The 14,124-nt window shown below is 46.3% G+C and overlaps 1 protein-coding gene across 1 annotated transcript in view; it reads right to left on the bottom strand.

Moving 5' to 3' along the window:
- arb2a (ARB2 cotranscriptional regulator A) overlaps window positions 1-14,124 on the bottom strand; it is a 318,843-nt gene that overhangs the window by 122,206 nt on the left and 182,513 nt on the right. Inside the window, exon 8 of the mRNA XM_036979434.2 lies at window positions 13,218-13,337. Within this exon, the coding sequence (XP_036835329.2) occupies window positions 13,218-13,337 (120 nt within the window). The remainder of the gene's footprint in view (window positions 1-13,217; window positions 13,338-14,124) is intronic.

Consider the following 14,124-nt stretch of genomic DNA (forward strand, 5'->3'; position numbering starts at 1 on the left):
CCATTTGGCAGACCCATTTGCGACCAAGCTTTAACTACCTGACTGATGTCTTAAGATGTTGCTTCAATATATCCACATAATTTTCCTACCTCATGAAGCCATCTATATGTGAAGTGCACCAGCCCCTCCTGCAGCAAAGCACCCCCACAACATGATGCTGCCACTCCTATGCTTCAAGGTTGGGATGGTGTTCTTTGGCTTGCAAGCTTCCCCCTTTTTCCTCAAAACATAACGATGGTCATTATGGCCAAACAGTTCTATTTTAATTTCATCAGACGAGGACATTTCTCCAAAAAGTACGATCTTTGTCCCCATATGCAGTTGCAAACCGTAGTCTGGCGGTTTTATGGCGGTTTTGGAGCAGTGGCTTCTTCCTTGCTGAGCGGCCTTTCAGGTTATGTCGATATAGGACTCGTTGTACTGTGGATATAGATACTTTTGTACCTGTTTCCTCTAGCATCTTCACAAGGTCCTTTGCTGTTGTTATGGGATTGATTTGCACTTTTCGCACCAAAGTACATTCATCTCTAGAAGACAGAACACGTCTCCTTCCTGAGCGGTATGACGGCTGCTTGGTCCCATGGTGTTTATACTTGCGTACCATTGTTTGTACAGATGAACGTGGTACCTTCAGGCATTTGGAAACGAGACTGGTGGAGGTCTATAATTCATTTCCTGAGGTCTTGGCTGATTTATTTTGATTTTCCCATGATGTCAAGCAAAGAGGCACTGAGTTTGAAGGAAGGGCTTGAAATACATCCACAGGTACACCTCCGATTGACTCAAATTATGTAAATCAGAAGCTTCTAAAGCGATGACATCATATTCTGGAATTTTCCAAGCTGTTTAAAGGCATAGTCAACTTAGTGTATGTACATTTCTGACCCACTGGAAATGTGATACAGTGAATTATAAGTTAAATAATCTGTCTGTAAACAATTGTTGGAAAAATTACTTGTGTCATGCACAAAGTAGATGGCCTAACCGACTTGCCAAAACTATAGTTTTTTAACAAGACATTTGTGGAGTGGTTGAAAAACGAGTCTTAAATGACTCCAACCTAAGTGTATGTAAACTTCTGAAGTTCAACTGTATATACAACAGCGAACCAATCTGTGGGTAAAGCGACGCTGCGACTCAAACCCCAAAAATTGTCACGGACTCCAGTCACCCAAGTCATAGACTGTCCTCTCTGCTACCGCACGGCAAGCGATACCGGAGCGCTAGGTCTAGGACCAAAAGACTTCTAACATATTCAACCCTCAAGGGATGTTGAAGAGCACCCTCAGTCTGCTGCTCTCTCCCTCTGCTGAGACTGACCATCAGCTGTGCTTCAAAAGTAATACAACAACGGATCTATTACCAGTGTGATCATGGGGCGGCAGGGTAGTGGTTAGAGCTTTTGGCTAGAAACCGGAAGGTTGCAAGTTCAAACCCCCGAGCTGACTAGGTACAAATCTGTCGTTCTGCCCCTGAACAGACAGTTAACCCACTGTTCCTAGGCCGTCATTGAAAATAAGAATTTGTTCTTAACTGACTTGCCTAGTTAAATAAAGGTAAAATAAATATAGCCAACCTCAAACTTTGAAATATAAAGTATTGTTAATGTCCCGAACCTCAATGCACTGGTTGGGCAATTCAAGCAAAGCCAATATATTGTGAAAATATATAAACACAGCAAAAAAAGAAACGTCTTATCACCGTCAACTGTGTTTATTTTCAGCAAACTTAACATATGTCAATATTTGTATAAACATAACAAGATTCAACAACTGAGACATAAACTGAACAAGTTCCACAGACTTGTGACTAACAGAAATGGAATAATGTGTCCCTGAACAAAGGGGGGTCAAAATCAAAAGTAACAGTCAGTATCTGGTGTGGCCACCAGCTGCATTAAGTACTGCAGTGCATCTCCTCCTCATGGACTGCACCAGATTTGCCAGTTCTTGCTGTGAGATGTTACCCCACTCTTCCACCAAGGCACCTGCAAGTTCCCGGACATTTCTGAGGGGAATCCAACAGGTCCCAGACGTGCTCAATGGGATTGAGATCCGGGATCTTCGCTGGCCATGGCAGCACAGAACGAGCAGTATGGCTGGTGGCATTGTCATGCAGGAGGGTCATGTCAGGATGAGCCTGCAGGAAGGGTACCACATGAGGGAGGAGGATGTGTTCCCTGTAACGCACAGCGTTGAGATTGCCTGCAATGACAACAAGCTCAGTCCGATGATGCTGTGACACACCGCCCTAGACCATAACGGACACTCCACCTCAATCCCGCTCCAGAGTACAGGCCTCAGTGTTACGCTCATTCCTTCGACGATAAACGCAAATCTGACAATACCGCAACTCGTCAGTGAAGAGCAATTTTTGCCAGTCCTGTCTGGTCCAGCGACAGTGGGTTTGTACCCGAAGGCAACATTGTTGGAGGTGATGTCTGGTGAGGACCTGCCTTACAACAGACCTACAGGCCCTCAGTCCAGCCTCTCTCAGCCTATGGTGGACAGTCTGAGCACTGATGGAGGGATTGTGCATTCCTGGTGTAACTCGGGCAGTTGTTGTTGCCATCCTGTACCTGTCCAGCATGTGTGATGTTCGGATGAAACGATCTTGTGCAGGTGTTGTTACACGTGGTCTGTGATTGCGAGGACGATCAGCAGTCCGTCCTGTCTCCCAGTAGTGTTGTCTTAGGCGTCTCACAGTACGGATATTGCAATTTATTGCCCTAGCCACATCTGCAGTCCTCATGCCTCCTTGCAGCATGCCTAAGGCACGTTCATGCATGAGCAGGGACCCCGGGCATCTTTCTTTTGGTGTTTTTCAGAGTCAGCAGAAAGGCCTCTTTAGTGTCCTAAGTTTTCATAACTGTGACCTTAATTGCCTACCTTATGTAAGCTGTTAGTGTCTTAACAACCGTTCCACAGGTGCATGTGCATTAACTGTTTATGGTTCATTGAACAATCATGGGAAACAGTGTTTAAACCCTTTACAATGAAGATCTGTGAAGTTATTTGGATTTTTAAGAATTATGTTTGAAAGACAAGGTCCTGAAAAAGTTAATTTTTTGTTGTTGCTGAGTGTAGGGCCTATAGCTTACTGCACAAACCTCATGCAACAGTACTGCTTCTGCAATTGGTTAATGTTGCATAGGCTTACATTTTTTTTGAAGTCATGAGAAAAAAAAAATATTGGCTTCTATTTCGACTAAAAGTGATATTCTAGAGTTTTCCCTGCTAAAACTATCAATGTTTCCCTTTACTGTGGCAAGTGTGATCGAATCAACGCAATATTAGTCATTTTCAATGCAACATACCGAAACAAGACAAACTATGCAAGATATTCTGTTGTAGGCAGAACGCATCGGAGTAGGATTCTATTGCATTGACACACATTACAACATATTCTGATCCAAGATGGCGTAGCCGTCAGACGTCTTTGTCCTGTCGTGTCCCTTCTATATATCTTTTTCCTCGCATATCTTTTATTTATTTTTTTCCTAAACCTCAACTAATAAATACTCTCCTGCAACCCGCCTCACCCAATGTGGCGTGGAAGTATTTATATTTACTTCGGATCTGAAATCCCTCAACTGAAGGTAGTCAGCTAACTAGCTACCAGACAGCAAACCACAGCAGTCATCAGCTAACCTTTATCTGGGGAAGCTCTTTCCAGTTCGTACAATCGTGACTCAAACCAGAGCTTAAAGGAAATATTTTTTTCTCTCCATATCCCCAGATTCTTACTGCAAACTCGGAACATTTTCATCTGGATCTTCGCAAATAGCTAATGACAATCCCGGGTGACCACTCCTGGCTAGCGTTTCCAACCAGGAGCAAGCACCAATCAGCCTAAAGCTAGCCCGGCTAGGTCTACTGGGCTACCACCGAAGACCACTCCTGGGCTACAATATCCGGACCCCTCCTACTGCCGGTACGGGGTACTGAACCCCGCCGATCCTCTACGACTGGAATACCGACATAATCTGCCCGAGGATTCCAACAGGCCCCTCAGGCGCGACGTCCCCTGAAGGCCCATTCTGATAACCGCGGACTGCTAGCTACCTAGAGCTACTTGGAACCCCACTAATCCACGACTGGTCTATCGAGGTCACCACACTCAATCATCAAGTTTGCAGACGACACTACAGTGGTAGGCTTGATTACCAACAACGACGAGACGGCCTACAGGGAGGAGGAGAGGGCCCTAGGAGTGTGGTGTCAGGAAAATAACCTCACACTCAATGTCAACCAAAAAAAGGAGATGATTGTGGACTTCAGGAAACAGAAGAGGGAGCACCCCCCTATCCACATCGACAGAACAGTAGTGGACAAGGTGGAACGTTTTTAGTTCCTCAGCGTACACATCACGGACAAACTGAAATGGTCCACCCACACAGACAGCGTGGTGAAGAAGGCGCAGCAGCACCTATTCAACCTCAGGGGGGTGAAGAAATTCGGTTTGTCACCAAAAACACTCACAAACTTTTACAGATGCACAATCGAGAGCATCCTGTCGGGCTGTATCACCGCCTGGTATGGCAACAGCTCCGCCCACAACAGTAAGGCTCTCCAGAAGTTAGTGAGGTCTGCACAACGCATCACCAGGGGCAAACTACCTTCCCTCCAGGACACCTACACCACCCGATGTCACAGGAAGGCCATAAAGATCATCAAGGACAACAACCACCCTAGCCACTGCCTGTTCACCCCTCTATCATCCAGAAGGCGAGGTCAGTACAGGTGCGTCAAAGTTGGGACTGAGAGACTGAAAAACAGCTTTTATCTCAAGGCCATCAGACTGTTAAACAACCATCACTAAAGTTGAGTGGCTGCTGCCAACATACTGACTCAAATCTCTAGCCACTTTAATAATTAAACATTTGATGTAATAAATGTATCACTAGTCACTTTAAACAATGGCACTTTATATAATGTTTGCAGACTCTACATTACTCATCTCACATGTATGTACTGTACTCAAAGCACCTGAGATTGGAAAGGCAGGACAATGAATAACACACACACACACACACACACACACACACACACACACACACACACACAGCTGAGGTGAGGGGCTACTGTCTTGCTGCGCTGGCTGGCACTTTTGTCATGATGGTCCTTTGGTTTTACATCAAACAAAAGTGGATGCTTTGCATATGGCTCCACTAATTTCTGCTAGGGTGACCCTGCATTTATCATCCCTTCTCACCCTTTCCTGCCTAATGTGGCTCTGATAGCATGCCTCAAAATACATGTCTGACGAAACACTGCTGCTCTGCTCGATAGAGACAAACTGCCTTCTTCAGGCTACCACTATGGCTACCACTATGGCTGACAGAGAGAGAGAGAGAGAGAGAGAGAGAGAGAGAGAGAGAGAGAGAGAGAGAGAGAGAGACATAGAGACATAGAGACATAGAGAGACATATTTCCCTCAGATTACACAGATCCACAAAGAATTTGAAAACAAATCCAATTTGGATAAACTCCCATATCTACTGGGTGAAATTCCACGAGAAAAGGGCAACCAGTGAAGAACACACACCATTGTAAATACAACCCATATTTATGCTTATTTATTTTATCTTGTGTGCTTTAACCATTTGTACATAGTTAAAACACTGTATATATATAATATGACATTTGGATTGTCTTTATTGTGTGTAATGTTTACTGTTATTTTTTATTGTTTATTTCACTTTATATATTCACTTTATATATTATCTACCTCACTTGCTCTGGCAATGTTTACACATGTTTCCCATGCCAATAAAGCCCCTTGAATTGAATTGAATTGATTTGAGAGATAGAGAGAGAGAGAGAGAGAAGAGAGAGAGAGAGAGAGACTCCCACTGCACTCTGCCAGCTATGTAGAACCTTGAGATTGGAAGAAAAACCTTTAGAACACACTACTACACTCAACTACTCAGACATTCAGAGGACAGGGGATGAATACAGTACTGGATGTGGATGTTCTGTCTTGATATGATTTTGTTTTTCACAGTGGTGAAAAAAGAAGACTAAGAAACAGCAGCATCTGGCTCTTGTGTGAGGAGCAGTAGATAGTGGTATCGGAGTGAGAGAGAAAGAAAGAGAGAGAGGGGTGGAAGAGAGCGAGAGAGAGAGAGAGAGATAGAGAGAGGTGGAAGAGAGAGAGAGAGAGAGGTGGAAGAGAGAGAGAGAAAGAGAGAGAGAGAGAGAGCGAGAGAGAGAGAGATAGAGAGAGAGATAGAGAGATAGAGAGAGAGAGAGAGAGAGAGAGAGAGGTGGAAGAGAGAGAGAGAGATGGAAGAGAGAGATAGAGCAAAATTGAAGAAAAGTATAATTTGGTAAAGGGTGTTTGAGTTTTCAGGAAAGCAGTTTGACAGAGCTAGGAGTCAGAGAGGGGGGGTGGGGGGGGCAGTGGTGAACTGTAGGCTTAAGGAACATATTTGTGATTTCCTCAGTGGCGCGCCACAGGAGAGCTGGCCAGTTGGCACGGTGTGTTCAGACTGAGGCCTCGGCTGGTGCCAGTCCTGGAGACTGCCAGGCTCTGAGTCCTGGGCAGAGAAGAGCAGAGACCTCATGGTCACTATAAGTACAGGGGCTGGAGAAGGGAGAGGGGAAGATGAGGAAGAGGAGGATAACAGGGTGAGTGAAGCCAGAGAAGACTTTGCCTAAGTTAGGTCCCAGAGAACTTGTCACCAGAGCAGAGAGAATGAGAGTTTTCTGAAAGCACCAGGGATAGACCCAAGTCCTGAAACACACATTAACATGAATGTGTTCTCTTCGTGTGTCAAGTTAGGCATCGGTCTCTCCAACCGATCGGTGATGGAACATAGTCTCATAATAGCTCTCCAACCGCTGCCACCATCATCATCTAACTCCTGGCATCTCATCCACCCACCAAAAGTTCACTGGGGATGAATGTCCACCAACTTCTTCTCCATAATGCGCCCTCCTCAAACAACATTTCTCACATCAGAGACTACCTACGTATGTATGGAGGCAGACAGGGACACAGAGAGGGAAGAGATGCCATAGAAAAATATATCCATATCCCACACACAGAAAATACACACTGATCTTATATAGATACAGTAGACAGGCACAAACATATGTGTGTGTGTGTGTGTGTGTGTGTGTGTGTGTGTGTGTGTGTGTGTGTGTGTGTGTGTGTGTGTGTGTGTGAATAAATCTACACATTCTGTACGTTCTGTTGAGAGATGGTGGGGTGGTTGGTTGGCACCCACACATTTGTGTGTTGGGAGACAGATACATTCTTACATAAGCCCTTATATAACGCAGCCCGTCTTGTCCAATAACCTCACTCCCTTTTCACTGTGGGAGCAGGAAGGGGCTGGGTTAAGTAAGCACCCCCAGTCCCCCCATTCTCACCCTTGGCAACAGAGGAAGATGAAAAGGAGAGCACAAGCAGACAGGCAGGCTGACAGAGACAGGTAGAAAGGCAGGCTGACAGAGACAGGTAGACAGGCAGGCTGACAGAGACAGGTAGACAGGCAGGCTGACAGAGACAGGTAGACAGGCAGGCTGACAGAGACAGGTAGACAGGCAGGCTGACAGAGACAGGTAGACAGGCAGGCTGACAGAGACAGGTAGAGAGGCAGGCTGACAGAGACAGGTAGACAGGCAGGCTGACAGAGACAGGTAGACAGGCAGGCTGACAGAGACAGGTAGACAGGCAGGCTGACAGAGACAGGTAGAGAGGCAGGCTGACAGAGACAGGTAGAGAGGCAGGCTGACAGAGACAGGTAGAGAGGCAGGCTGACAGAGACAGGTAGAGAGGCAGGCTGACAGAGACAGGTAGACAGGCAGGCTGACAGAGACAGGTAGACAGGCAGGCTGACAGAGACAGGTAGACATGCAGGCTGACAGAGACAGGTAGAGAGGCAGGCTGACAGAGACAGGTAGAGAGGCAGGCTGACAGAAACAGGTAGAGAGGCAGGCTGACAGAGACAGGTAGACAGGCAGGCTGACAGAGACAGGTAGACATGCAGGCTGACAGAGACAGGTAGAGAGGCAGGCTGACAGAGACAGGTAGAGAGGCAGGCTGACAGAGACAGGTAGACAGGCAGGCTGATAGAGACAGGTAGACAGGCAGGCTGACAGAGACAGGTAGAGAGGCAGGCTGACAAAGACAGGTAGACAGGCAGGCTGATAGAGACAGGTAGACAGGCAGGCTGACAGAGACAGGTAGACATGCAGGCTGACAGAGACAGGTAGAGAGGCAGGCTGACAGAGACAGGTAGAGAGGCAGGCTGACAGAAACAGGTAGAGAGGCAGGCTGACAGAGACAGGTAGACAGGCAGGCTGACAGAGACAGGTAGACAGGCAGGCTGACAGAGACAGGTAGACAGGCAGGCTGACAGAGACAGGTAGAGAGGCAGGCTGACAGAGACAGGTAGACAGGCAGGCTGATAGAGACAGGTAGACAGGCAGGCTGACAGAGACAGGTAGAGAGGCAGGCTGACAAAGACAGGTAGACAGGCAGGCTGATAGAGACAGGTAGACAGGCAGGCTGACAGAGACAGGTAGACATGCAGGCTGACAGAGACAGGTAGAGAGGCAGGCTGACAGAGACAGGTAGACAGGCAGGCTGACAGAGACAGGTAGACAAGCAGGCTGACAGGTAGACAGGCAGGCTGACAGAGACAGGTAGACAGGCAGAGGGGGTCTGGCTCTCACTGGGCTGTGGGTCCATGAGTGTGAGGGTACGCACAGCTGCTCCGTGATGTCTTATCCATGCTGTTTGAATGCTCTTTGCTGGTACTGGTAGCAAATGAAAGTCAGGGGTCTACATTTCATCTAACCTCATCTCCCCAAGTCCTTAAAGCCAAGTACAAGGGCTTGAGTGTGTGTGTGAGAGAGAGAGAGAGAGAGAGAGAGAGAGCATGAGAGAGAGAGAGAGATGAACCAGGAGGAGATAAGAAAATGGACAGAGAGATAGGGTTAGTTTGACAGAGCAAAAGAGATGGTGGGAGATGGAAAGAAAGATGAAGGGAGGAGGGACAGACAGAGGGTGAATGCTAGTATTCTATCTGACATGAAGCCATCCTCACTGCAGCAATCCTCTCCCATTCAAAGATCTTTAGCTGCTTTTTGATCTAACTAGAATTAATCCATACACTATGAAGGGGGCAACATGCTAGTGAGCGCAGAGCAGGAGAAATGAACCACAGGCCGCTTGATGTGCTTGATCAGAAATGTGTTTATTAACAGCAAAGGGGAGAAATAATTAACCCAGAGACAGCTTGTTTTCTAGAGGTCTGCTAGTGTGTCAAACGGTTCATCCCCCAAGGCTCAAATCCCCCCTCCCTCTAGCCTCCCACAAGGCTCACATCCCCCCTCCCCCTAGCCTCCCCCTTTCCCCCAGACTACTTTCTTCTCAATTATGTGGATGAATGTATCTGTGTAGTATGCATGCATGCATGCATGTATGTATGTATGTATGTATGTATGTATGTATGTATGTATGTATGTATGTATGTGTGTGTGTGTGCGTGCGTGCGTGCTTGCGTGCGTGCATGTACGTATGTGTATGTATGTATATATGCATGCATGCATGTATGTATGTACTGTATGTACTGTATGTATGTATGTATGTATGTATGTATGTATGTATGTATGTATGTACTGTATGTATGTATGTATGTATGTATGTATGTATGTATGTATGTATGTATGTATGTATGTATGTATGTGTATGTATGTGTGCCTTTGGAAAGTATTCAGTCCCCTTGACTTTTTACACATTTTGTTAGGTTACAGTCTTGTTCTAAAACTGATTAAATATAGTTTTATCCTCATCAATCTACACACAATACCCAAAATGACAGAGGAAAAACTGGTTTTTAGATTTTTTCGCTAATTTATTTAAAAAAAAATAATAATAATTAAATATCACATTTACATAAGTATTCAGACCCTGTACTCAGTACTTTGTTGAAGCACCTTTAGCAGTGATTACAGCCTCGAGTCTTGGGTATGACTCTACAAGCTTGGCACACCTGTACTTGGGGAATTTCTCCCATTCTTCTCTGCAGATCCTCTCAAGCTCTGTCAGGTTGGATGGGGAGTGTTGCTGCACAGCTGTTTTCAGGTCTCTCAAGAGATGTTAGATCGGGTTCAAGTTCAGACTGGCTGGGCCACTCAAGGACATTCAGAGACTTGTCCCGAAGCCACTCCTGTGTTGTCTTGGCTGTGTGCTTATGGTCATTGTCCTGTTGGAAGGTGAACCATCGCCCCATTCTGAGGTCCTGAGCGCTCTGGGGGAGCAGGTTTTCATCAAGGATCTTCTCTGCACTTTGCTTAGTTAAATTTTGCCTGGCACCTGACTAGTCTCCCAGTCTCTGCCGCTGAAAAACATCTCCACCATGTTGCCACCACCATGCTTCACTGTAGGGATGGTGCCAGGTTTCCTCCAGACGTGATGCTTGGCATTCAGGTCAAAGAGTTCAATCTTGGTTTCATCAGACCAGAGAATCTTGCTTCTCATTGTCTGAGAGTCTTTAGGTGCCTTTTGGCAAACTCCAAGAGGGCTGTCATGTGCCTTTTACTGAGCAGTGGATTCCTTCTGGCCACTCTACCATAAAGGCCTGTTTGGTAGTGTGCTACAGACATGGTTGTCCTTCTGGAAGGTTCTTCCTCTCCACAGAGGAACTCTAGAGCTCTGTCAGAGCGACCATCGAGTACTTGGTCACCTCCCTGACCAAGGCCCTTCTCCCTCGATTGCTCAGTTTGCAGGAATTTTTTGGTACCCATCCCCAGATCTGTGCCTCGACACAATCATGTCTCGGATCTCTACAGACAATTCCTCATGGCTTGGTTTTTGCTCTGACATGCACTGTCAACTGTGGGTCTTATATAGATTTGCCTTTCCAAATCATGTCCAATCAATTGAATTTACCACATGTAAACCAATCAAGTTGTAGAAACATCAAGGATGATCAATGGAAACAGGATGCACCTGAGCTCAATTTCAAGTCTCATAGCAAAGGGTCTGAATAGTCGGTTCTGGCTTTGTCAATATGGGGTATTGTGTGTTGATGGCTGTTGATTATTATTTCTTTTAATCCATTTTAGATTGTAACAGAACAAAATGTGGAAAAGGTCAAGGGGTCTGAATACTTTCCTGAAGGCACTGTATGTGTTGCGTGTGCATGTGTTTGTGGCCATGTCCATGTGTGTTGCGTGTGCACGTGTTTGTGGCCATGTCCATGTGTGTTGTGTGTGCATGTGTTTGTGGCCATGTCCATGTGTGTTGTGTGTGCATGTGTTTGTGGCCATGTCCATGTGTGTTGTGTGTGCATGTGTTTGTGGCCATGTCCATGTGTGTTGTGTGTGCACGTGTGCACACATTAAAGTGCATTTGCGAAGTAAAATTGTGGGTAGTACATTTCCTGTATTGTGGTCCAGTACCACTGGCCTATGAAAGCCACAAGACTCCTACATTGGAAATGGAGGAAGAGAAACTTGACTATTGCTTCCCATGAAGCTAGATCCTCGTGGGGAGCAGGAGGGGGCTACGGCTGTACTCCCCAGCCCATGTCAGTGCAGGTGGAGTGGGGCTGTCAGGGGATAGCCTGGGGTGGCTGAGGGAGGGCTGCCTGGCCTGGGGGTCTTGGTGGGATGGCTAAGCCCCCCCTGATCCCCCCCAGCACCATGGCGAGAGGGTGATGGTTTGGGTGAGGGAGTTATGACACTGTCACAGGCCATAGACACACGGCAGAGACCCAGGGGACAGGGAAAAATGACACATTCAAATACACTCTCTCAAATGCTCTCACACACATACACACACGCACAGACACGCATGCAACACCACACACACACACAAACAAACACACATCCTCTTCTTCCTCTGAGATGAAATCCTATATATCTGTAGTATGGTTACATACAGTTACATACAGAGTAAGAAAGAAAGAGTGAGAGAAAGAAAGAAAGAGTGAGAGAAAGAGTGATGAGAGAGACCACGGCAGAATCTTTGGCACACAGAGCCCAGGAGAGAATGGCTGTCACGGACAACACACCACATGAATATTTAGCAGGCATTAAAATGACAAAATATATATATATTTTTTAAATAGCAGGTTACAGGACAAAAAAAGAGAGATATTCCTGGAATTAGCAGTGGGACAAGTGCCCACCCCACACCGCCCACAACCTTCTTCAAAAGAAAAGCAGAGAGATGCTTTAAATAATGTGGGTTCATGGAGAGTCTACCAGTAAATCCAACAGATCAAAGAACCACCATCACCACCAGGCTCCTGCACAAGCTGTCAGAGCAGAGAGAGACAGAGAGAGCTGTGTGAGCCTGGCGCACCCAGCCTAGTACCTAGCCTAGCACCTAGCCTAGCTATCTAAGCACTGCAGAGAGAGAGAGAGAGAGAGAGAGAGCTGTGTGAGCCTAGCGCAACCAGCCTAGCTATCTAAGCACTGCAGAGAGAGAGAGAGGGCTGTGTGAGCCTAGCGCACCCAGCCTAGCAATCTAAGCACTGCAGAGAGAGAGAGAGAGAGTTGTGTGACCATAGCACCCAGCCTAGCTATCTAAGCACTGCAGAGAGAGAGAGAGAGAGAGAGAGAGAGAGAGAGAGAGAGAGAGAGAGAGAGAGAGCTGTGTGAGCCTAGCACTTAGCCTAGCACCTGCTACCTGAGCACTGCAGCCTAGTCTTAAGTAACACAGCAAACACAGAGCCTGCAGGCTGCCAGTACTGAACACCCAACACTGATTGATATATAGAACCTCAACACTACAGAAATAGGCTAGACTTTATTATAGACTCAATAGGAGAGACAGCGCTTCAGTAGTGTACCCTGAGAAGCAATAGAGATCACAGAATAAGCTATTTTCCAGGAAGTAATAGTATATTCAACCCTCTCCCCTTCCCTTTCTCCTCACTCCTCTTCCTCCTCCAACTACATGTTCCACCTCTTCCCTCTGCAGCATGGTTTAATTCTTTCTCTCCCCCTCTCTCTGTGTTGATGTGCAGAGGAGAGGAAGAGGACTGTGCCCTAGAACAGGGATGAACTGGCTTGTTAACAGAATCAGCACTTTATCAAAGAAACCAAACATGATTTATTTGTAATAATTCCACCACGTTTCACACTCACACTGGCTGACTGTCCTATCACACTGGCTGACTGTCCCAGAGGTGGTTGGCTAGAGGGGCGATGCGGGAGAGACAAGACCAGAGGAGGAAAACAACCACTCACCAGCTCCACCAATGACAAGCCTCCGTAGCTGTGCGCCACGATAAAGACATTCCTGGCGGCAGCGTTGGACACAAAGTGGTCCCACACGTACAGCAAGTGTTCCTCGGGGGAGCCGTTTTCCTGTAACACAAGGACTTCACGTTACAGCGCCAAAACAAACACAAAACACACAGGAGCAATAGTGAGAGGAAGAAGGGGTGAGAAATCAGAGGCAGACAAAACACACAGGAGCAACAGAGAGAGGAAGAAGGGGTGAGAAATCAGAGGCAGACAAAACACACAGGAGCAACAGAGAGAGGAAGATTGAAGAAGGGGTGAGAAATCAGAGGCAGACAAAAATAGACAGATGGATTTAAAAACTGATTTAACTAAGTGATAATGCCAGAGAAGCAGGTGTTTGGAGGATATATTGGCACGGGTGTTGTTAGGCCTGAGACTAAGTCCTCCAAAGACCGGCTTCGAGGGCATTATCACTTTTATACAACGGTTTACCAACATCTGCAAATAATGATTGACATATTTTCATTAGAAAATTTTTTATTAATTCATTCATACTATTGCATATAGTCACGATACAAATCTAGGGTTGTCAGAGAAGCGACCCAGTCGTTCAGTCTTTTGTTCTGTATTTATTGATGAGACCCAGTCATTCAGTCTTTTGTTCTGTATCTATTGATGAGACCCAGTCGTTCAGTCTTTTGTTCTGTATCTATTGATGCGACCCAGTCGTTCAGTCTTTTGTTCTGTATCTATTGATGAGACCCAGTCGTTCAGTCTTTTGTTCTGTATCTATTGATGAGACCCAGTCATTCAGTCTTTTGTTCTGTATCTATGGACGAGACCCAGTCATTCAGTCTTTTGTTCTGTATCTATTGATGAGACCCAGTCATTCAGTCTTTTGTTCTGT

This window comes from Oncorhynchus mykiss, chromosome 6, assembly GCF_057628025.1.
Source record: "Oncorhynchus mykiss isolate SJ-2025 chromosome 6, ASM5762802v1, whole genome shotgun sequence".
NCBI classification, from domain to species: domain Eukaryota; kingdom Metazoa; phylum Chordata; class Actinopteri; order Salmoniformes; family Salmonidae; genus Oncorhynchus; species Oncorhynchus mykiss.